This window comes from Parasteatoda tepidariorum, chromosome 9 (genome assembly GCF_982258835.1).
Source record: "Parasteatoda tepidariorum strain Cologne lab strain chromosome 9, Ptep-v5.0, whole genome shotgun sequence".
In the NCBI taxonomy this organism is placed as follows: domain Eukaryota; kingdom Metazoa; phylum Arthropoda; class Arachnida; order Araneae; family Theridiidae; genus Parasteatoda; species Parasteatoda tepidariorum.
The window spans coordinates 104655075-104680677 of record NC_141763.1 but is presented as its reverse complement, the minus strand read 5'-3'; the positions used below and the strand labels follow the sequence as shown (position 1 = coordinate 104680677).

At 27.3% G+C, this 25603-nt stretch overlaps 2 protein-coding genes across 5 annotated transcripts in view; one reads left to right on the top strand and one right to left on the bottom strand.

The window, feature by feature from the left end:
* Nucleotides 1–4379, bottom strand: part of LOC107439064 (uncharacterized) — a 70373-nt gene extending 65994 nt beyond the window's left edge. For 3 of the 4 annotated variants that reach the window (XM_087152548.1, XM_016051535.4, XM_016051538.4), the window contains exons 1-3: nt 4029–4379; nt 2306–2403; nt 317–454 (exon numbers count right to left, since the gene is read on the bottom strand). In XM_087152548.1, the coding sequence (XP_087008674.1) occupies nt 317–454; nt 2306–2392 (225 nt within the window). In that variant the 5' untranslated portion in view covers nt 2393–2403; nt 4029–4379. Of the gene's footprint in view, nt 1–316; nt 455–2305; nt 2404–3072; nt 3847–4028 lie in introns of those variants that run through there. The other variant, XM_016051536.4, reaches the window with a different exon arrangement.
* A 231-nt stretch (nt 4380–4610) lies between these two features.
* Eaf6 (chromatin modification-related protein EAF6/MEAF6) lies at nt 4611–9980 on the top strand. Its single transcript, XM_016051539.4, has 2 exons — nt 4611–4725; nt 9214–9980. Exon 2 carries the CDS (start codon nt 9226–9228, stop codon nt 9754–9756), a length of 531 nt encoding a protein of 176 aa, XP_015907025.1. The 5' UTR covers nt 4611–4725; nt 9214–9225; the 3' UTR covers nt 9757–9980.
* The last annotated feature ends 15623 nt before the right edge of the window (nt 9981–25603 follow it).

Here is a 25603-nt window from a genome sequence, read left to right as displayed (position 1 = left end):
GACATGTTGAAAAACTCAAAACATTAAGCCCTGGTCGACTAGCTCTGGATTCTTGTATAACCACTTTTGATTTCAAGTAATAAATTGCTTGTAATAGTGTATAAACATATAGTGATTAATTTGTTAATTCAACAACAATGACAGTATAAATAAGCTATCATAATTTATTATTTAGTTCAAAGTTCATTTTAAAATATTTTTATTTATTACAACTTTTTTTAAAAATTTAAGAAAAAACAAGCCCTTTTTAAACGAAAAGAGAAACAAAGGATTGAATAAGTTGCAATAAAACTAATTTTGAAAATTAATTTCTTACTGTAACCACAGGTTTTTCAAATAGCTCTTGAGCTTCACTGATGCCAGGATTATCCGGATTGTCACTGATTACGTGTGTCACCATATCGGACAAGTAACTGTTATGTGTTCCACCGCCAGATAACAAAATTGCTTTGATCTAAAAAATAATAATATTTCTAAAAAAAAAGTCTAGAGCATTCTAAAAATTTTTAGCATTTCAGTTTTTTAAGTTTTAAATTAATTTTTCCATCAACTGAATACAAAAGGCAAATTTGATCAAATGCACATTTTATATGCCTTTTAAAATATAGTTTTGTTGAAAAACCAGCCACTTTCATATTACCCAAAAATTATTAATCAATAATAATTTAATTATTGTTTAATGTTATTGTGCCTTCCACTGTCACTGTGCACACCAAGTTTGTCATTTTTTAAAATTAATTTTAGAGAAGTGTGTAATGGCAGTATCTATTACTTTACCATGTTCGCTTATGGTTCCAGGTTTTAAAATTTTTTTTAAATTAAAATTTACAGCTGTTATTATCAAACATTATTTTAACATTTCATTATTATACTCACTCCTCCCAACTTGATATTTTATTAATATAATATCCTATTAAACTACATCAAATTCAGTCTTATTTGTTTCTTTTAGTTAAAAAAACATTATTCAATATTATAAGTTTCGCGATTTCCTATTCAGTTTGATAAAGTGTGCCATGATTTCCAAAATTATTTTTCATTGGCAGCATTCTTAATACTAATAACAGTAGCAACAATTTTTTTTTTTTTTTTAAATACTGTTCATTTAAACTATGATTTTAATTTTTGTTCAATGTAATTTAATCAAAGATTAACATTTTTGTCTACTTGCAATCTTTAAGACCTAGTATCTGTATTAAATTTAGTAAAATTTATATTTGGCTTGGAACAAAACAATGAAATCCAAAATAAAAAATTGAATAAACCTTTCCCCAGATACCAAGAACGGATATTCAGTTAGTATAGCACAATCCCATTAGTAAATGGAAACTAAAATTAAAAGCAAAAATTTTCTATATTCTTTAAAATTCCACCAAATAAATCACCAATAAAGCCTAAAGCAAAATAAATAAATATATAAATAAAAACAATGAAATATAACACTCAAACATTTAACAGGTCAAAAAAAAAAAAATGGGTGAGAATTTCTCACCCTTTCTCAAAAACAGGGTGAGATTTCAAAAAGTTAAGTGAGATTTCTAAAAACTAAAAAAAACATGAGTAGATTTGAAAAAAAATATTTCTTTAATTATAATACATTTTTAACATCTTATAATTTCTAAACCATTGAATATTTTCTGCATCATCATATGGAAAATGTTCTATATCTACTTTTTCATCAGCTATTCTCATTAAGTTGCTCAAATGCAATTTGTTACAATATTTTGTTTTAATTCGGTTTTGGGTGCTAAGTGACCTTGCAACAGATGCTGAACTATTCGGAATCACTAATTAAATTTGTATCATTTGTGCTCACATTTTCCTATCCTCTACTACATCTACCAGCATAGAGTTTTCAATTATTTCTGTTTTAGAATAGTGAAGTTCATTGAAGTTATTTCCATGTTCTTACTTCTTGTTAGGTCTTCCAGCATAGTTTTCACAGACTTCAACTTTTATAAATTGCAGTAAATTGTCGATGAGGGAGTTTAGTAATTCATTAACAACTAAAAACAGAGCTAATTTTAAACAACTATGTTTAAAGTAGTTGATAAAGGACTCATTTTTTTTCTCAACACTTGTCATAGCTGTTTTCATGTTTTTTTCAAAATGGCGAAAAACAAACATTTTTCCAAAATTCGTGAGATTCATGCATTTTAAAATTAATAGAGTGTGTGAACTTCTCACGTTAATCATTTTTCAATGCGAGAAAAGGAAAAAATATGCGAGATTCTCACGTTTTCGCTCTGTAGTGAAAGCACTGATTTAAGGAAATGTAATAAGTAGTAAAAAAAAAAAAACTCACTTTATCCACAATTTCACTTTCACCTTCATCAATCAAGCAAAACTTTAGACCTTTAAAAAGGTCTGGGCTTATAGTTATCTCTCCCATTTTTATCAATCCTGAAAATAAAAGTTTACAGCATTATAAGTGATTTAAAAGGGAATTGCAGATGTACTAATATTAAAGTGTTTTCAATCGTAACTGAATTTGAGTTTAGCTATTTCATTAAATTTCAATTTTCTTTCAGTTTTTCAGGAGAAGATTTCCATATTGTGATTTGTGGCAGAAAAATCACCAAGTCTTGACAACTTTGCTCACAAGAAACTAAAAAAAAAAAAAAATCACAGAAAGGGATCAACTTGAAGGGTATAACTCATAGCCACCCTTGGGTAAACCTTTATGCACTTTTTTTTTTTTTTTTTTTTTGCATTACCAGTTAGTTATAGTTGGGGGGGGGGGAGATCAGGATTTAGAAATATTCTCTTTCGCAGTGACAAAAATACTCCAATAAACAAAATGTTTGTGGTTACTCTTGTTACAAAAACTGAAAAGTTACTCTTATTACAAAATTAAATTTAGAATAACTACAGAAAAATTTTAAGGATGCATTTCAAACCATTGCATAAATACTGACAAGCATCACATCTAAATAGATATTTTTGATTTTAAAAAAAAAAACATTTTTAATTTAAGATAAGTATTATGTTTTTGATTATTCAATGTTACACTTAAAAGAATAAATTTATTTTTTATAATTTTTTTACGTTAATCGAAAAAAAAATACTTACTAATCAGGGGTCCATCCAGGTCGAATTTACTACTGTTTAGCGGTACCCTCACAAATTCAACTTTAGGAAAAACAAGTTTCACAAAATACTTTTTCTTAAAATTTTATTTTTGTATTCCATAAGAAGCGATAAATCCATATTTTTTGTTAATTTTTTAACATAATTTTTAATTTTCATAAAATAGGTACCTCTCAGAAAAGCCTAGACAGGAATAATACATTGACAAAGCAAACGAAACTAATGTATTAGTATTAGGAAATTAGAATTAAAATTAATTAGTTTTTGATTAAAATTATTTTTTTTTCAAGACCATTTACCAAAAATAACAATAAGAAACATTTTTCCAGTTCAGTTTTCCTTGCAATATTAACAAAAAAATGATACAGAATACATCATCCTAATTTTAATGAAAAAAATTAATCCTCTATAGCTTACTTTCCTTGAAATTGCCTGTTAGAGAAGTTGCTATAAAAAACAATTCTCAACATTAAGATATATTTTTTAACAATGTAAGATTTAATATGAAGGGAGAATTATTATTCTCTTCTTAAGAATGAACAAATACTTCAACTGTAAATTAAATTTGTATTTTCTGAGTGAGTTAATGTTCTTTTATATAATAAAATTTAAAATTAAGAACTCAACAGCATGAATATAAATACATAGTAAAATTGCTGGAGCTTCAGTTCATTATCTGGGAGTGAAGCTGGTGATGGAGCATTTGAAATATTAAGCCTCCAGGTTTATATTTCATGAACACATTTCATTCAATGAATAATTAGGTTTCTAACATAGTTTTAAATACAATTTTTTTCTTTAATATATAGAAAGCTATTCAGAATACACCTTATTTGAGGTTTTACACATTTAAATAACATTAAATCCAATGGGGAACATTATATAGTCTATAAAATAATAGTGTTGATGTAGATAAATTTATTCAGAACACAACTTGCCCGAAAAACAGAGGAATAAGAAATATTTCTCTAAAAACAGTTTGAATTAACAATAAATCTCATCGTGAGTTTTGAACACTGATGAGGAGAAGCTCATCAAAATGGAAACTGATTTGCGCTTCAAAAGCACCAGAATATTTCAGTTCACAAAACACAATTGTTAGTCAATGTGCATTTCATCAATAAATAAAACAAAAATAAGTTAAAAATATTTTATATGCATGTAAAAATTAATTATAAAGATATTATTAACTTCCCGCCACATATAGGAACAATCGCTATCCAAATCAAAAGAAAATAACAAAAATGTAAATAAATATTAATACTATTTTTTGACGGGCAGTTAACATTAGCTTGATTGTAAAAAAGAGAGCTGAAAGTAAAATTAAAAGAAAACTTTTTCAGCCTTTGGTCAATCTTAAATTGTAATTTGCAACTTTTCATGAATAAAATTTATACTAAAATGTTTCATTGCATATTATATAATTTTTTTAACGTATGAAAGTAAACGTATAAAAGATAGGCACCAAAAACGTAGCATTTATTGATTGAAATATTCTCTACACAAGCTATATGCTAATACTTTATTCAAATGAAAAGAATTTGATTGTAGTTGATTTTAATTGATAGATTGCTTTGTTTTGAACTTCGCTGGTATTTCATAAAATAAAAATCTTTTTAAAAAAACGGTTATTGTGTAAGTAAATTGAACATAAATTACAATTATCATTGATTTAGTTATTAATATTAAACCTTTTAACATATTTCTATCTTTATAATGGCTGTTTTGTTATAATTTATGAGGCATCTTTCTTTTCACATTATAAATCTTACCAATTTGTAAGACGTTAAATAGATCTTCTGTCTGTTTGTTCGAATATAAATTTTTCCTAAACCCTCTAAGATCCTAGAAAAAGTAAATATTAGCGTGTTAATATTAAATGTTTTAACTAACAATTTATTGTACACTCTGATAGTTATACTAATTTGTTTTTCATTAGTATAAAAGCTCCTACTTATGTAACTGAATGAGAAATATGTAATTGCAGACTAGGAATTATTAAAAACTGCGTATTTAAAAGGATTTTCTTGTTGCTACTTGTGTTAAAATAATCACCAAGTTTTGTGCAACAACTAAACATTGCTATATAAGGAATTAAAGACGAAAATTACAGAATATGATAAAAACCGAAATCAAAACTAGTTTCCGTTCCTAGGAAAGCCCACATATATTTTTTTTAAAATTTATTTCAACTAAATCATTTTGATGAATTCGTGTGAATAGGTACCAATAAGGAAGAATCACCAAAAATTTTCTAACATTAAAATTTTTATGAGTAAAACATTTTATTTAGTTCCTAATGAGAAACAATGTTTTGGAGTCTTTTCATGAACTTGCATATTATATATTACAGCCTGAAATTTTTCAACCATTATTTCACATATTAATATTTAATATCTAAAAAAGGATTTGTTCATTTGAGCCGACAATAAACTTCAGGTTTTGTTGACAAACAGATAGTGTCACACTAGAAACCAATTAAAAGTCACAAAATGATGCAAACTTAAAGCAAGCTACTATAATTTATATTTTAAATTTCTTCAGTAGTTGCACAATGAGGATTCAGTACCAAAATTCCCGTTGTTCTTGTATAGAATAATTGTCTTTATGAAAAGCAATTTTTTTCCTAAAGCATATTATTTCAAAGATGGTATTTTTGATTTGTAGATTTCAAGATTCAGGAACTCTCAGTAAAAAATACGGCACAGTACACAGAAAAATCTTATGTATTTAGGAATCTTTGTTTTTCACAAAAAATAACACTCTCCTAGATAATTTGAAAATGTGACGTATCATTATATTACCCAAAAACTTTCACTTTTCAATTGGCATCAAAAAAAGATTTCCTTTTCTCCTTCTACTTACAAATTCAATGATTTGCAATATTAATGAGATGATGCGAGGAAGTGGAAAGAGCTTATATTTTTTTGCTCCTGTGTGGATGTATAGTAAAGTAACTATAGTTAAACAGGGGTGATTGTACTCCAGTGGTACCCCGAAATTCCGGGTTTATCGTATAATTTTTTCGATTTCAAACACTAGATGCAGTGCATAAAAATTTTGCGTGAATACCATAGAATTTCGCATAACTTAAGACCATTGGTTCTGCAAATCAAAATCAAAACTTATAATTCGCCGAAATTTTGAAGATTTTGCCAAATCCTGTTATCTAGGGCGTTTTCATACACTCTTCCGCCAATTACGTAAAGAATTACGTCCCATGTATTCTTCTGCCAATTTGATTGTTTTGGTTTGACTGATTTTCGCTATTTTGAAAATTTGGTACGGCAATGGAATCTGCTAATATCGCAAATCTTATTAGTGCGATTTTAATATGAAACATCGATTTTCGTATTTACCTGATTTAAGCACAACGTGTTGTGATTCGTTTTCACCTGATTTAAAAAGCCAACATCGCGATTCATAACTCACACGAGTTTAAAATTCAAGGCTGCGATTCATGTTCATTCACGCATTTTTAAAGTCCAATTTTACAATTCGTATTCTCATGTTTGTAATATCAAACATCGATTTTTGAATTTTTATATGTGATTTAAAAACTACGCATTGCGATTGGTATTCACGAGATCTGGTGATTTGCATTTGAGCGATTCAAAAATTTAATATCGCAAGTTGTATTTTTGCCTTTTTAAATTCCAATATTGCAATTGATATTCATGCGATTTTTTTAATAATCTAATATCGTGATTCTTCTTAGAAGTAAGCTTCTTCTTGGATTAGTTACTCTAAAGGTGTGATATAATTTGCATTAGAAGGTAATTTAATTATAAATGTTAATTCAAAAAATTATGTTAAGTATGAAAGATATATGATAAACAAATTTATATCGATTATTTGCACATAAAATTTTCACGGTTTTCACTTTGTGCCACAATCATTACTGGTTAAATTAGAGATTTTAAGAAATATTCATTGTGCTCTAAATAATCTATGATCTAGTCAAATAGTACTGATAGTAGTCAAATAATAACGATCCAGTAAAATAATACTGGAAAAAAAACCCTGCCTTGAACTAATTCCTGAAAGCTGGAAGTGATTCTGTTTCTCTTCTAGTTAAAGGTCAGGATTAGAGGTCCCCATATGGCAACGGAAATAATGAGGCCACTAAGAAAATGATTATCATTTGCCATCTCTTCTTTTTGTCATTTGACACCCCATCCTCACCACACCTTAGTTCCTACAAATGCATGTAAAAGTGTTTATTTTTAATAATCTCTTATAAGGAATTTTTAAATGGACTAAATTTAAACACATTAAAGTTCAATCTTTGCATTTTTTTTCAATCTATTTAAAGACTGAGTGGATTTATTATTTTTTCATTATCATTTGATATGATATTCTTTAATGACGTTTTCTCCCGCATTTTATTCACAGTTAGTTTCAGTTAGCCATAGCAAACTTTTTTTTATTGAGGATTTAACGTAGAATTAATTATTGACAAAAGCAAACTATTTAATGAATGGACAGATGTTTGATTGAGGCAGGTGCAGTATTCCAAATAACAATGAAGTGGGAAGGGGAATAACAAAAATAGTAAATAAATACCTAAAATTAATTATTTCCACGCAAAAAAATGTGTCAAAGATTGAAGGTTGAAATTTGTCTGCAAAAATAGAAAAAAACAGCAAAAATAAATGAAGATAAAAAGATAAAAGAATAAACAATGAAAGAACACAGTGAAAAATAAAGCTGAGAAGAGCAGTAACAAAAATTGTAACTTATGTTTCACTAAGAAGCTTAATTTTCCGGAGTAAGCTCTTATATTTTATTTTGATACGGAAGTTAAAAATTGATTATGAAAAAAAAAACAAGTCTAAAATTGAACCTATTATACATTCTTTTTCCTTCTTTTAATTCTTATTTTTCCTTAAAGCATGATACATTATATTATATGATATATATATATATTGTATTATATATATATAATATAAACCTTTATGGGTTTACTGACAACCAAAGTAAAGACAAATAAACTTTTACTTTAGCATCTCAAATAAGTATAATATGAGTTCGCAATGGTTTCTAGGATAAGCTTAACTTTTGAGAGCCATATAACATCTAAGTGATGTATCAGGCTCAAAATTTTAGACGCACCTCAAAACCAAAGAGCAGTAAATTCTGCATCAAATGGTATCCTTAAAGATTAAAATTTGTTGAATGACTTGATCAGAATTAGTAATCATAACAGAAGTCATTATCAATCATTAATAGTCATTAACATTCCATCTATGACATGTCATCTGTTATAAACTGTACCAGGTGAAAGCCAAAATACTTTATATTACTCAATTATTCACCTCTTCTCTTATGACAGCTGAATAGAAAGAATCTTTTCTAATTTTTGATTAGTTCAGTTAAAACTATGAAGAGCCTCAGGAGGTTGAAAAACTTTTTAGGTTATGTTTATTTCAATAGAAAGAAATAAAGAGAGACTTTCTGATATTTTCAATTAAATAAAATTTTCATGATATTTTATATAGATTGCATTTATATTTTAACAAGTATTTATTTATTTAATATTTGCTATTATTATTTCTGTTTGCTTTGTCCCACATTATAAAACCATATCTTAGTGTTAATTTTACCAAAGTCATTACATCAAGTGCTTTTATAAAAATTACTGTGCTTTTTGATGTTCCCATAGAGCCAGAAACACGGCAAATTTTACCATAGTCTGGTAGTTTTGTCTATACTTTTTTTAGTGCATTTTTGCTTATAAATAAAAAAGGGAGGATTTCGAAATAAAAATACATTTTAGTCATATCCTTTTTTATGTAGCGTTAGCAACATTTTATATTGTTATTCTAAATAAAACATTTATAATTTTATTGCATTTTTCTTCATGTATAATTATATTAGGCTATTAAAAAACCTTCCATGTATTTTTTAAAAATTAAAAAATACATGGAAAGTTGTAAAGTTTATCACGTGTCCGGACCCACATGATGTGTATATGTAGTGGTGGGCAAAATAGTTTTACATCTAATTTACTGTACTAAAAATCGTGCTTTAAGGCATATGTTTTGCTACTCTCAAAACCTACAATGCAGAATACGTTGTCTCATCCCGTCCTTACTAATTGCTTTAACTTTTCTTTTACAGGATGAACTTTAAATGACTGTATCAAGCATGTCAAAATCTCAATCATCAGATGCTCGTGCTGAGCTTGCTGAACTGGTTAAAAAAAGAGCAGAGATTGCTGACACGCTGGCTAACCTGGAACGGCAGATTTACGCATTTGAAGGCAGTTACTTGGAAGATACTCAACTGTATGGGAACATCATTCGAGGTTGGGATCGATATTTGGCCACCAACCGGAATACCAGCAGCAAAGCTGACAAAAGAAATAGAAAATTCAAAGAAGCAGAAAGGCTTTTCTCCAAATCATCCATAACTTCCATGGCATCGGTGAACGGTGTCATCGAAACAGAAAGGATTAATGATACTGCAGTTGGTGAAGCTGTTCCCGTAGTAGACGGGGCAGTCAATTCTTCAGCAGTCGATTCCAGCAGTAGTTCTTCTTCTTCCACTGTGAATGGCAACAGATCTCCTCAGAATACACCAGAATTCCCTGGAAAAATAAAAATGGCACAACGTTTGAAAAAGAATGCTAAAAAACCCAGAAGAATGGTGGATCTTGAATAACTAACTTTTTTTTTTCTTCTTTGTATTCTTTTATTTTGCATTGGAAGATTGTAGATTATCATCATATTCATTTACCTGTAAATAGTTGTAAAGTCCATAATCCACAAAGTAAATGAATCTTCAAAAGTGTTTTTTTATTCTTAACTTTTCCTTTGGTGAGATAATTAAGGCATTCAAAAAAATTTTAATTTTAAATTTCTTGAATAATAAAATTGGAATAAGCATATTGTTTACTTTCTAATTGCTCTGTAGTTCTGAATGAAATCTTATCTTTTATGAATGTTGTTTGTTTCTGGATATTGTTGCAGAGTTAGTAAAATTTTGACATGAGTCAGCTTGGTTTTATGCATGGAAAAAAACCGTCTTGTCAAAAAACCCTGTGCTATAAACCTGAAAATTGCACTTATATATTGGTATACTTATTATTATTCAGATTTAAAGAGTCGGTCAATGTTAAATATTTGACAGTTTTGATTTTGTTAAAATTTTTAGGATAAGTTCTTGGTGTAAAACTATTAGATGTATATTTTTGTTATTTTTCCAAACAAAGAAATTTTTTTTCCAAAGTTATGAAAAGTTAAAACTCCAGGTCCTCTGAAATTTTAAGAAAAACGCAAATAGCAATACTTTTTGTGAAACCAGTGAATCACGACACTGTTCATTATTTTATGCTCTACTACACTATTTATTAGGACATAAATACTTTTAGTGAACCTTGGTATCTAATGTCATTCAAAAATCTTTGTAAAAAGGTTATTTTCTTAGACATTGATTGTCAAAATCTATTAGTACCAATAGTGAAGGTATATATTTCTATGAATACATACCAATAAGTTGTATGTAGAAAAAATAAACATAAGTGTGATGTATATTTGGCTTGACCTTAAAATTACCCTTAAAGAAGCAAGAAACTGAAAACTTTCAAGGTTATTAACTGCCTTCACCAAAACTAGACACAAGTATGAAATCCTTTAATATAACAGAAACAAAATCAATCAACAGACTTATGGTTACTGATTCAACTTTTTTTATAATGGGATCCTAAAATTTGAGACCCGTGCCTGAGTAATTGATTACAGAAATTGTTATGGGAAAACTAAAAATCGTTTTTTGAAAAAGTGGGTTTGCCAAATATTAATGTCTGAAGTTAACATCTTCCCCGAGCTGAGTTGCAGTCTCAATCTAGAACCGGGGGGGGGGAGACTTCCAGTTTTGCTATTTAGCAAAACAAGTGACATATTATTTCGATGTATTCTTTTTTACACTGAATCGAATAAAACTTTACCAATGTCGATACAACTAATATATCAGAAGTCATAAAAGCTTTTTCGGATAAATAGTACAGTACATTGCTGCACAGACAAAGTTTTAGATCCTATTGGTTTTTTAGAATTAATCAAATCAGTAAAACAAAGTCAAATAAAATCAAAAGTAATTTATTATTGACTGTTTCAGAAATATTTTGAACAAATTAATTGTTTTAAATAACTTCATTCAGGCAAGAGGTAAGATAGAAAATACTTGTTGTAGCTCTGTTTGTGCCTTTTTTCTCTCTTGGCTTAACTTTTTTCTTGTTTACATTCAACTAACTGTGCTATTGAACTCGAAGTGTCGGCTCAGGAATGGTAAGTTATTGTTTCCGATTTGTTTCTTTTATTACTCTGAATCGAATAAAACCTTAATCAAGTGGATGGAACATATTTCTATATAGACAGGGAATGTATTTGATCATATGTTTTTATTTACTCTAAATCAAAATCAAGTTAATAGGATTCATAATTTTGAAGTTATAAGATATAAAATGAGTTAATTTATTAAAAGTACAGTTTTTAACTTACACCCTTTTACGTATCTACATTTCTATCTAGGCAACCAAAACTGTATACGGGATCGAATGCTTGTCATGTCAAAAATGTAAACAGGTATGAGTCAAAATTTATGCTTTTTCAAAATAAAATTGAATTTACTCCTAAACTGTTCGCCCTATCGATCTAAATTTTAATTCGATTTAGCGTAAAATAATTTACTGTAAAAGCTCATATTTTCAAAATAATATATTAAATATTTCTGAAACTGTTTTGAAGATATCTGTTTTTATCTCATTTCCGTAATCTTAAAAATCCATAAGATCTAAAGCTTTGTCTGCACAACAATATACTGTTTATACAGAAATAAAATATATTATCATCAGATAAGAGTGATAATCTGATGTATTAGTTCTATCGACATGGGTGAGGTTTTATTTGAATCAGCATAAAGAAAAAAATACATCAAAACAATATGCCTCAATTATCTAGATATCAAAGTGTAAATCCCCCTCATCATTAAGACTGCAGTTCACCTCATGACAACTTTAGATATTCATATTGGGCCTAAATTACAGTTTTTTCATACAATTTACAGCATTCCTTTCACTTTTTTTGTATTCAATTACTCAGTTAAGGGTCTCAAATGTTAGGGTCATATTATAAAAAAGTTGAGTCAGTAACCATAGTCTGATGATTGATTTCGTTTAAAACAAAGACAGATAAACAAAAAATTGAAGAAAAAAAACAACAAGGATTGGGTTAAGCTACGATGTTTAGCTTATAAAATATTATTTGAATATAATACTGTTTTGAGACTTTAAAACTTGCACAAGGAAAATTTTCAAATTGTAACAACGAATATTTCGCAATTTCTTGAGAAAATGAGAGCTCTCAAATAAATGGAATCACTAAAACAAATTATGAAGGTAAAAAGAAAATTTGTTTCTTCTGCTCATAATTATAATTTTTACTTTAATAATTGTAAATTATGTATAGCATTTATGTTTTAAATATAAACTGTATAAAAAATAAAAACTTCACATGCATTATGAAATGGCGACTATCACCTTAGGTTTTTGACGTCAAAAATGCCATGTTACATTTTAAATTAGTAGAAAGTTATTTTTCAACAACTGCTGTTCTTACATTATTTTTAGTGTAGGGATTTAAAGCAATCAAGAGCTGGAGTACTTAGAAAATTTCTGCGATTTTTTTTTTTTAATTTAACTAATTAAAACGCTGTTTAGTTCAGCATTAAATTTATAGTTTTCCAAATATTAAAAGTTAATATTTTCAAACTTCCAAGAGTATACAAATTTAAAATAATAATTACATAAAATTACATTAATATATAATAATTATTATTATTATTTCCATTGTAAGAACACTGGTAAGTGCTTATTGCAGGGTTCGTATTTGTCCTGATATTCCTGGTTCTCTGATACGAAATATTCTGACCTTATTTATACTGATTTTTAGCGTTTTGTTGCATTCTTCTTTTTTTTTTTTCAGAACATATATTTTGACGAATACGTGATTTTAAAAGAATCATTTGGATTATTTTTTTTTTTTAAAAATTTTTCACAGGAAGGGAAGTAAGTTGGGATGTACCGGGTACATTACATAGAAAGATTTTTACTGCCTGAACTTGGCAAAAAAATGTCACTACCCAGTACTGGGTAGCATGTAAACTACATACATCTACAGAAATTAAAGAGAGATTTTGAGAGCGCTGATTGGATTTCTCCGCATTGCCTTCTGTCACGTCTTTTTACAGCTTCTCCCGAACATCATTTCTCCGTAGTTTGTTCCCAAAATGTAAATCAATCATAAATCAGTTCCTGTATATTTCTCATACTAATTTTAAGACAAATGTTAAAGTTTTGTACAAAAAATAGCGTTATCAATGGTCTTATAATATTAACAAATTTATTTAAATCTAATTTGCTTTAAATTTTATTCTTATATTTTTCTTTATTTGTTTAAAATATTTTTGCGCGTTTCAGTATAATATTTTTTAATATTTATGTTATGAATTTCAGATAAATGCAATGTAAACAACGTTTTGGTAAAGCATCAAATTAGTACAATTATAATTATTAAACATAAAGTTTTATCAGCTAACTCTTATATAATAAATATAAGACTTTATTAATAGACAAATTGAATAATATTATGAATCTCCTTATGTACTTAGAAATTAAAATCTCTTACTTAAGTTTATTAAGTATGATTGCAGAACCATTCAATTCAGTTTGAATTTTTTATATGAGATTTTAAAATGTCTGCAAATATTATTTTTATAGGTATTTTTGTTTATTTGAAAAAAGATTTTGTCATATAAAGGAAAATATTCTAAAATGTTAAAAAATGGAAGTATAATTCAGCAAAAAAAATTTAGAACATTTATAATTAATGAAATTTATTTTCTAGCGAGTACCATATTACAATAAATATAACACGTTGCAAGATAAAGTATTATTTATAAGTATTAGAGATAAAGTAATAATATTAAGTGTGACTCTTACTAAATTAAAATAAGCAAGATAATGACAAATATTTAAATTTTTTTTATTAAAATGTGAAATAATGCAGGCAATATTCAAAAAATTTTATGATATTTAAGGATGTTAAAATTTTCATTTTCATATCTTCTTTTTTGTAGATTGAGCGAATAACTTTTATTCTAATGATCAGATTTTCACAAACTAAGTACCGATAAATGATTTAGGGGCGTCATTAAATCTGCTAATCAATTAGTGCTAACTATTAATTACATCACAGGCATTTTTGTGATTTTATGAAATAGTATTGCAATTGAAAGTCTAATAGCAAAGCTTTAGATCAGTGTGCTATATATGTAAAAAGGTTTTAAAACTTTAGTGGTAGATAACCACAAAAGTGATCCCTATACTTTTTTGTTATTCCCTATACTTTGTGTCGGTTAAAATAAAGCAGCAATCTGGAAAATAGTTTTAATCATAGGAGAGCGGTCGAAAGTATGGTGTTCATTTTACATAAGGAATTTTTTGAATCGAAAACATAACAATCAGTTCTGATTTTGTTTATATAATGATAATTCCTTGTAAAAAAAAATATTTATATCATTTTTAGTTATTTTTTTTACTTTTATTTTAAGAAGGACCGGAAAAATTTTGAATTGTGAGGTAAGCAAATTTTACATTAAAGAATGTGATTTTAAAATACAAAATAAAAAATTTGATCAAAACGGATTGAATAGTTTTTGATGATTAAAATCCTAAAGCCATAAGTTTTTTTCATTTATTTATTTACTTTCTTTTTTTTTTTTTTTTTTTTTTTTTTTTTTTTTGAAATTTTAACACTTAGAAACTGTTTAACCGATTTCACTCAAAATTAAAGTTTAAAATCGTGTTAAAATTTGTGTACCTAACGATTCATTATTTTTTCGACCCTTAATAAGTAAAATAATAAAAAATTATATATTTTTACACGGAATTATCTTTGGGTAAACAAATTCTAGAATTGCATACAAAATTTTTTCGATTTATTTTGAATTTTCTTGAAATTAATTAGAAAATGAAGTGAACATTGAAGAGCCCAAATTTTCTACATGAAACTATTGGGGCCCCCAACATTTTGATGGCCAAAAATCCAAATTCATTGAAAAAAATTTGTGCTTATTCAGAAAAAGTACATTTTTGTGGTTGTTTCTTTAACTTAATTAATAGATAGCACTATGTTATAGATTTTTATACATAAAGCATTTTTAACTTCTAAATCATTAGTTCTATTGACTTGGAATCGGGTTATTCGATTATTTTTGCTAAAATACATTCGAAACAATCTAGATGGGAATAGTATTTAAGTTTCTTCTTTCGAATAAGAGCCATTTTGAACTATAATCTATTAAAACGAATTTTTTGTTTCTAAGGGGCGAATTAACTGAACTTTTACGTCCTTCGTCTAGGAAGATGCCGGAAGTATCACTCATTTAACGTTACTCAGTGGGCACCTGTGAACCTAAGTCACGGAGGCGAGCAACATTACCCACGTCACACTGTCACAGGTACCGGTTTTCAGGGTGGGCCACATTCACACATCACGCAATAGAGAACAACACACAGAGAGAAACATTCGAAGCCCTGAGCGGGATTCGAATCCGCAGCCAGGCACAATAACCGCTCTACCGTCTTGCCGGGAAACGAAAAGAAATAAGAGGGGCACTATATTACTTAAAGGTTCGTTTTTATTTATTCGTATCACACTCTGGCCTTAAAATCTGTAGTTTTAACCAGTTGTGACGGCTTATAAAATTTAACTCCAGTTATTTAAAAGATTTCAATACAATGGATAGGTATGAAAATAGAAATTTTTCATTTGTGAAAAAAATGGTAAGTGAAATTTTTTTCACATTTCAATTTTTTCTGAAATTAGCACCCAAAAATTTATTAGAATCAGCTATTGATTTCTGAACACTTTTTTGGTTGCAGGCATTGTCATTGTTTTAAGGGGGTTTTATGACAGTTTAGATGTTGAATGGTACACGTTCAAGGTATGAAAATTACACTGCATTTTCTATTAGACAAGCATTCATCCATAGTTGAAATGTTTTTCTTCGCTGAATAAAGGACAACGCTCAGTGGGGTAGCTGTTGACGGCTTAGCTCTTGGGTAATCGCTTTTACCGATTCTAGGGGAGGGGACGTCGCGCAATATGCTTTCAATTGTGGTGGTTACATTGGGTAATGTGTTTCCGGTTGAGCAGCCCCCGGCATTTTCCGGTGGTCACGTGTCAGTCACACGACCAGCTATTTGTATAGATGGTGTTGAGAAGTGGGGGAAAATAGTCCCCAACTTCAGGAAAAAGAAAATTTTTATGTAAGTCTAAATAGTTTTTTTTTTTTTTCATTCTAAAAATCTTAAGCAGATGATAAAGTATTCTATTGATTCTTCGAAAAAAAATGCTTTTAAAAGAATTTGGGTGGGATTAATTTGACTGACTTTATAATCCAAGCTAGTTAATTAGTGGTAGGTATTAACTAAGGCCCGGATTTTGATGACATTTGAATTTTTTTGCATTTTTTGTCTTTTAGAGCATATTTTATATATATATATATATATATATATATATATATATATATATATATATATATATATATATATATTTATATATATATATATATATATATATATATATATATATATATATATATATACTGAAATTACAGTTTTTTTTGTGTATCTTTATTGTGATTTTCTAAAAATATTTTCTGAGCAACCTTAACTTTTTAAAATCTCTTACTGTAAACTACCAGCGTAAAAAAACAACCATCTTTTTTTTTTCTCTTGGAAAAAAAATCATACGTTTGGTTCAACAGATTAATGGAGAAATTAATGTTAGCGGAGTCTGGCAGATAATACATATTCCTTTACTTACGAGTAATTCATAAACTTTTCTTTTCTCGTAAGGGGTTTAACCACTGATCTATAAACTGTTTTAATGTCCACTTCGGTGAAAAACTGGGATGAATTGAAGCGTCAGGTATCCAGAATTGAGTAATCGCTTCTACATTAGACTCAGAATTTTCACCCTTTCGTTACATTTTGAGGGGTTGTGTGTTATGAGTTATATTATTAGCATACTCGGAATTCGGAAACATTCCTTTCAAAAAGTAAAGTAAAGTGAAAAATAAAATAAAATAAAAAAGGGAAGCGTAGAGTGAAGTAAAGTATAAAGTAAAGTACTGCGTTGAGTAAAGCAAAGTGCAAAGTATTACAAAAATTAAAGCGTAAAGTATCAAATAAAGTAAAGCGTTGAGTGAAAAGTAAGGCGTAAAATACAAAATGAAGTGTAAATACAAGCAAAGTGTAAAGTAAAACGTGAATTATAAAGTAAAGACAAAGTGTAATGCGAAGTATATAAGGTAAAATTTAAAGTTAAGTAAAGAAAAGTGTAAAGTAAATAAATAAATATTTGTTCAATCCGATGAAACAAATGTTCAGTTCAATGAAAGAACGAAATATTTATTCAATCCAAGCAAAGAAGTTTTTTTCATGTCACATCCCAGAAGGGTCTTTTGTGCATCTCTTGATTCTTGACGATAAATGAAAAGTAGCTAAAATTTATTTCTTATAATAAATAAAAATAAACCAAACTTTCTTTTACTAGTGTAAAGTATTCGGAAAAATTATTACTTAACAGAGTTTTTTTTAAATTTTTTTTAATTGAAACGATTCAGCAATTCTAAAATAATATTTTATGAGCACAACCACGCCCATTAACATTCTCCTGTTTTTAGTTAAGCATAAACTTGGGATGAGTTAGCGAAATAATATATATTTTGCCTTTGATAACCCTTACACTAATTAATTTGTTTTGTATTAATCTTTGAACCTTTTTTCATTCGAAACTTTAATGAAAGCGACATGTAACTGCATCATATTGAGTGAATTCTAATGAAATGAATTTTTGTAAGGCATGCACAAGATTTCTTAGATTTAGAACCGAATTTAAATAAGGCATTATGAAAAATAACATTATTTAAGCAGTCATTGTTGAAATAAAAATAAATCCATTCAAAAGTTGTCACATATTATTTTTTATTCATTATTTTTTTATTCTTAGATTCAACTTTTCTGCGATATAGGAAAAGTAAACTTTGCCTTTATATTATGCATTTCCAAAATATAAAACTTAGCAAACTTCATTTCATTTCATTTTTTCTTTGTAAATGCTAATTATAATAATAATAATTTTATAAATATAACCACTAGATGCAGATCCATTTTTCAATTGAATTTTGCTTATAATCAAGTAATGGCCCACATTCATTCGAACTAGTCCATCCAATACCAATTGTACAGAGGAGAAAGTTCTGTTAAAGAGTACTAACTCAAGGAAATAACGGTCACTTGTTCCTTCGACCTTAGTTCCTGCTGGACCAACGGGCTGTGCTCTATCCATCCTAGGATTTTCCAACCTGAAGGTGGGGTAGAGGGTCATAACAATAGATATGATCCATCAATGTGTCAAAGGGGAAAATGTATTGTTAAGAATAGATCTTTGAAGTGGGGACTCTTGAATTTTAACAAATGTCCATCGCCAAGCATTTGGCGAATGAAACATCTCTTTAGCAACCCCTAAAGATTAAACCACCACGTGTTGTCAATATAGTATTTTTAGCAATCAAGATGGATATATTTTTTCAAAATTTGGAGAAAAAAAATCCTGAAACATGAAAAGTACCTCGATTATTTTTATGGGGAATTGAAGAACAAGAGAGCTTGGTCTTGTATCAGAAAAGAAAACGGGTGTAGAGCATAAAACAGCAATTTTTTTGTTAATTACTTGATGGTTCATTACACTATCACTTCGTTTAACAAGTCCTATACATCTACCTGAATAATTTTAATTTTGTTTCTTCCTAAAAATCGATTAAAAAAAAGATTTTGTTTTTAAAATTCTCGTTACTCTTTTCAGCACATTTTGTTAAGATTTAATTTTATTTGTTAAAAATTTATAAATATAACTTTCTATCATATAACTGTTAAAATTACTAAATGTTTAAATTTGTTGTTAAATGTGAAATTGAACCGTTTATATTTTAAAACGTTTCGATACAAATATTAACTTTTAACAGCATCAAATCATTGTTTTATTAAAATGTTTCAGTTTTTGTACCTTTTGACATGAAATCAAGTGTTAGTACTCGCGTCCAAAATGAAAATTTCGAGAAAAAGAAAAGAATGGATATAACTTTAAATTAAATAAAAATAAAATTTATAGCTTTCTGAGGTTTTAGAAACCTATAATAAGTAATGAAAAATTACAAGTTTTTTAACACCCTATGCTAGATGCCAGAAAATCAAGCAATAAGCTTGGAACTTGTAACAATTACTTAGGTTGTTGTTTTTAGAAACTGCATAACATTTCGTAAACCTAGCGTAAATTTTACTCGAGATATGATGGTTTTTTTATTAAAAAAGCTAATTATTTGTTTTATGGCTTTTTGCTATAACTTTAAAAATATTCAATGGAATTAAACAAACTTTTTGTTGCAATTTAAAATTAATTACAAATGTATTGATTTAAATATTAAAAAAAAATTGCAAAAAACCGCGCAAGATATGAGTATTTCAAGTAGTTTTTTAATGCTGCGCATGCGCTAAAAAGGAATTAAAAAAACATAATCTGATTTTATAAATTCAAAAAGTTTCAAGCAGTTTAGGCCTCGTAGTCCATCAAAGAAAAAAAGATCACGTCATTTTTTTTTTTGAAACAGTCTACATACACCCATATATGGCAACGTTACTTTTAAAAAGTAACGAGTAAAAGTACAAGTATTTTTAAAAAAAGTAACGAGTAAAAAGTAAAAAGTTCATATTTTAAAAAGTAACGAGTAAAAAGTACAAGTAAAAGTACAAGTACTAAGCAAGAAAAGTAACGATTTAAAGTACATTTCTAGGAAATCGAAAATTCAAAGTAACCTAAAATTTTATTGAATAATATTCTTATGCTCTTTAAAGTTTTTGCCAAATTGTTGTCATTTATTTAATTATTTTTAATTTTGAAAGTTATGGATTTAAATTTGTTTTTAAATTCGAAGGAATATTATAATATAATTTTATAATATAATCGTATAATATAATTTTAAAATCAAATATAGTTTTAATTTCAAACTTTTTATGGATTTGCACGAAAAAGAAATTTTATCTATTGATTTTAATTTTTAGTTTATTATTTTTATTTATTTAAATTACCATTGATTAAAGATTGTTTTACTCTTTAGAGACGCGTTTCAAAAGCACAAACGTAAACAAAGCAAACACGGGGTTTCAGATAGCTTTGTGATCTTTGAGCTAGTAAAAAATAATTGAATGTGCAGTATAAGTTGAAACAGAAGGTATTTAAACACGAGGTTAGCTGTGAATGCATGTATATTGCACATTAATTTTATTAATTAAAAAAAAACATGAGCATTTTTTTCCAATTTAATATTTATTTTTTTAGAAAGCTTACCGAGTTTTAGAAAAAAAGTAACGATTTCGTTCGATATTTCCGTTACAAATACTTGTACTTTTTCCCTAAAAAAGTAACGAAAGTACAAGTAAAAGTACTAAATTTAAAAAGTAACGAAGTACAAGTAAAAGTACGTACTTTTTACTTGTTCCGGCGGTACAAGTAACGAAAGTAAAAGTACTGCCATATATGCATACACCATACTATTTTTAAAATTAACTAAGATAAAACACAGTTAATAAGATTAATATTTTAAAAATTTAAGTTCAATCAAATTTTTGGGAACAATAATTTACTAGACTTTTAATATTAGTTAATTTTTTAAACTACTCAAATTTATACAATATGACTTTGTTTAAATTTGACAGTAAAATATTGTGTTTTAAAAACATTATCAGTGCACAGAATTACATTGAAAAAAATATAATTGTAATTAATTAGTAAACATGATTGTTGTAGAATATTTCATTATAAAACAATATTGATGTAATTTTAATTTTCAGGAAAGATAAATTACCACTGTAAAAAAGAGAGATTGTTTACTTTTTATATTAAGAATACATTTGAACAAGATGAATAATCAGTGGCGTGCCAACTTTTTTTTGACTGGGGGGGGGGGGCGATGCCAAGTCCCGCCCGATTGTCCGATTTAATATTTTCAAATGAGTTGTATAGTTGTATATATTGTTACGATTAAATATATCTGTTTCATAGTTTTCCCTTTTAAATTAGAGAAATAATTAAGTATTATAAATTTTTTATGTGCATAACATCAATTTTCTCGAGAACAAGTTTTATAATAATTGAGTGTGCATAAGTAGTTACAGAGTTCTCCTTAAAAGCTAATAAAGTGTACAAATAATCTTAGGAGAATCCAAAATGTGTGATTTTTCAAACTATGAAACTATTATTTGAAGAGGAAAAAAGTAGTTCAAGATTTATATAAGCTAATTTCCAAGCCCAAGCGAAAATATTTTTTACCGCTCATTCTCTTAAAATTAATAAATAAAAACTAGAGAATAAACTAACTTAAGTTTTTAATTTAATAACATATCTATAATAAACAATTTTGTAGGCGTTACTTCCTGTGAATTAAAGCTCTAGACCTAGAGTATATAATACTTTTCGTATAAATGCTATGTTTATAAAATGAAAGCAAAGCGAAACACCCTACACAACTTTGATTTTAGTAATTGAAATTTCATTACGTTTCAATTTTAATGGTTTGAAAGTAATATGTTGACTGTTGTTAATATGTTGAAAAAAATTGTACACACAGTTATAAGACTCGTTTATACAAAGAAAATTTAATAGAAAGTATAACTTTGTAAGAATAAATATAATTACTTAATTTTAATTAATAATAGTCACAAATGTATAGAAGAGTAAAATATGCAAGTATTCATCTTATTTTAAACTATATTATTAAATGAAGAAAAAAAAACACTTACGCAAAATCGGCAAAATAGTTTGGGAATATTTCCAAAGCCCGATATCTTTGAAATTTCTGTCCTCAGTAACAATTCAGACGCTTTTGTTCAAATTTTTTTACTTGAAATTACATCATTTAAAATGACATGAAATTTTTTATACTTTACAGTACAAAACTTTTCCCAGCATAAATTAAATAATAAATAATAATGACTTATCTATAATAGTATGTTTTGCATGAAATTTTTGGAGAAAGAGTTTTACAATTAGTGGAATTTTTTATCGGCCAAAACAGTTCCATATACACCGAAAAAAAAAAAAAAGAGAAAATGAAAATAAAAGGACTGGAACTTTGACTAAACAATTGGAACAATGTTTTTGACATGGCGATCACTTCAACATTATGATAGTAGTATATTGTGATATTTTAAGGATTAAAAATCCAAATTCGTTAACACTAAAAATGTTTATTCAGAGGAAGTATATTTTTGTGCTTGAGGTCTTTCTTAATTTAATGTAATAAAATTTCTAATTTAAAATATCGCCTGTTCTTCTTTGCCCAGGGACTTCTTTTTTCTCTTTCAGTCAGAATCTTAAAATAAATTATTATTTCTTATGTATACTTTTATAATTAATATCATTTTTGCATATTTTTAGCTTTCAGAAATTATTTTTAAGAAATAACTTGTTTTTCGTACATTTTAAAATTCTAAAAAATTTACTTAAATAAATTTTTGATTGACTAAATAATATAGTTTTATCATTTTACTTAAACTAAACAAAAACAAATTAATTATAGAACTTTTAAAATTGGATATGATGAGTTTGAAAATTGATTATAAAACAACATGCCTCATTCGTTATAAAGTTAATTAAATGATAAAAACAACAATCTTAAAGCCAAAAGAGTTCTATTGATATTGTCTTTCAAAGAAAAAAAATTAAAAGTAGCTATTAAGAATATAGGTCATCAAATAAAACCAAAATATTTTGATGCAGATCATTATTATTATTATCCGGTATATAGAACGACAGGTATGATAGAATTAAGTGAGGCACTGAAAATTGTATTTCGTAGGTTTTATAACATCAAAAAATGGATTTAATATAAAATTAAGACTTTGATGAAAGTATTGCTCTGTCTATATATAATTTGGTTACCATATGACATATGATATAAAATGATATATCAAAATTAAAAAGAAGTAATAACATTTGGAGCTGATTAAATTAATAAAGTTATTAATTATTACTATTATTTTTTAACTTAATTTTTCAGACAATTTTGGTAAATATCTGTATTGTTATATTGATTTTAAAGTTTATAATACTGGCACATATATCACTTGTGTGCAATGGAAGCATCTAACTTAAAATTACATAAATAAAGTAATCATAAAAAGTATAAAGTAGTAATAAAACAAGTCATGAAGTGTCAATTTTATAAAACTTCTTGAATCTGGTTAACATATTGTAAAAAAAAATGAAATAACTTATTGGTTTCAAATCGAAAGTTTTCAACACGTGATATAGAAATTGGATGAAATTTTAGGCCTTTATGCATCAAATGTGCTCGCCTTTTAAAAAAGTCACTATTAAAAAAAAATATTCACAGTTATATCTTTAACGTCGAGGTAAAAATAAAGTTGCGTTACTCTAGTGTGTGCAGGGACCTAAAATATGACAATATTTAAAAAAAGATTCAATTTGGAATATTTTGCCTATTGAAACTTCTGATCAGAATGACATGTAAATATATGTATTCACAACGTCATGCAATTATATATGACTAAACAATCATGACATGGGATTATTTTTTTTCCATTGAAATTCCAAAGCAAATAATTCAAAGCAGCAAAGGAAAAAAGCATACAATTTTTTTCCGAAATAAAAAACTCTTCTTAATGGCTTGTCTTGACATTAAATATTATTTTCTTGACAGTAAATTTTATTTGCTTCGAATTTTTAAAGTGAAAAATAAAATGGGGGGAAATTTTTAAAGTAAAAAATGGGGAAAAGTAAATAAAATTTAAGCAGCTTTATGTATAGTATTTTTCTCATTTTGTTGCAGTTTAATTTATCTAGATTTATATCGAAATTGTCATTTTTTAAACGGAAATTAAAAATATTCAATTGATAAAGAGAAATATTCACATCATTAAGAAATGATAAATTACAATAGTTTTGATCGGATTAATTTTTTATCCTCTATCAACAGCCTTTATAACTTCAACATTAAAATTTTTAAAAATTAATTCCTTAAATTCAAAAAAAATATTCATGAAAACTTTCACAAAGTTAATTAGCAGAATTCGACCATCCTATAAAATTAATAATTAATCATATTAGAAATGTATAAAGAAAATTTTTAATTGTCAAAATAATTTTTACATTGCAGTTCTAAATTTAAAAAACACACACACACACACACACACACACATTAAGAAATATTTTTTATGTACAGATATTTTGACTGGTATTTGTTTTTATTCGGCATCGCCATTTTTTTCGCATGTTCTTAGCTGCAAAATTTTTGTAACAACAAATCATTGAAGACGACTATTTTACAAGTGATTCATAAGAAGGCGTCCATTAGTTTCATCCATCTAGATTTGGCTTTATTTCGCTATTCTGGCGCACACGCTTAAAATTTTAATGCGGCAGTCGATCTTGAGCTGATAGGAGGGTAGTTAATCGAAAGCAGGTGGTGTGAGATAATTATGGGGTTAAACCCAGGTAGGAACTTCCGAGGATGGATAGAGCTGTACCCGGACCAACACCACCGAGCGATCAATCTGCGAACACATTGGATATTAGTTCCAAACTATTTACTTTTTCATACTGATACAAGAGAGTTGAACCTTCGTAGATTGGTACAAATTCAATTTCATTTCGTCACAGTTCCTGCTAGGCTTGTATCAATCTGCTGACTCATTGGAGATTACTTCCTAACTATTTACGTTTTCATACTGATACAAGAGAGTTGAACCTTCGTAGATTGGTACTGATTCGATTTCATTTCGTCACATCAATCTGAGGACTCATTGGTCTAACTAGTTCATATTTATACAGGGGATGTGTAGACTGGTGTACCGATTTATTTCTGTAAAGTTCCTGCTATCCATCTGTGACTAATTCTACTAACGAGTCCATATTTTAAGCTGATATAAGAAAGTAATATTTGAAATCAATTTTATTTTTTCATAGACATTCATAATGATTACTTATATGACACGTGTTAACTTATAGTCAAATCGCATTTTAATAATTTTTCTTGAAACTTGCAAAATTATAAAAGAATTTTCACAAATACTTATCGTTAATTAATTATGATTTCATTTAAAGATAAATGTTCTTGGTATAGTTCTCACAAGAACTTAAACTCGATAGCATTTTAGAAAAATTACGAATAATTTGTTATTGTTTCAAGTGTTAAAATGGGTAAGGTGAAAAATGCGTTTTGTTTTTAATCAACCTCATTTAAATAATTTTTAAGAGCGATTTTGTGGAATTATTCATTTTAATTTCATTTTTAAAATATTTTTCATGAGTTGAAATATTTATATAGCTGAATAAATTATTAGAAGTAAGTAAACAAAAAAAGTTTT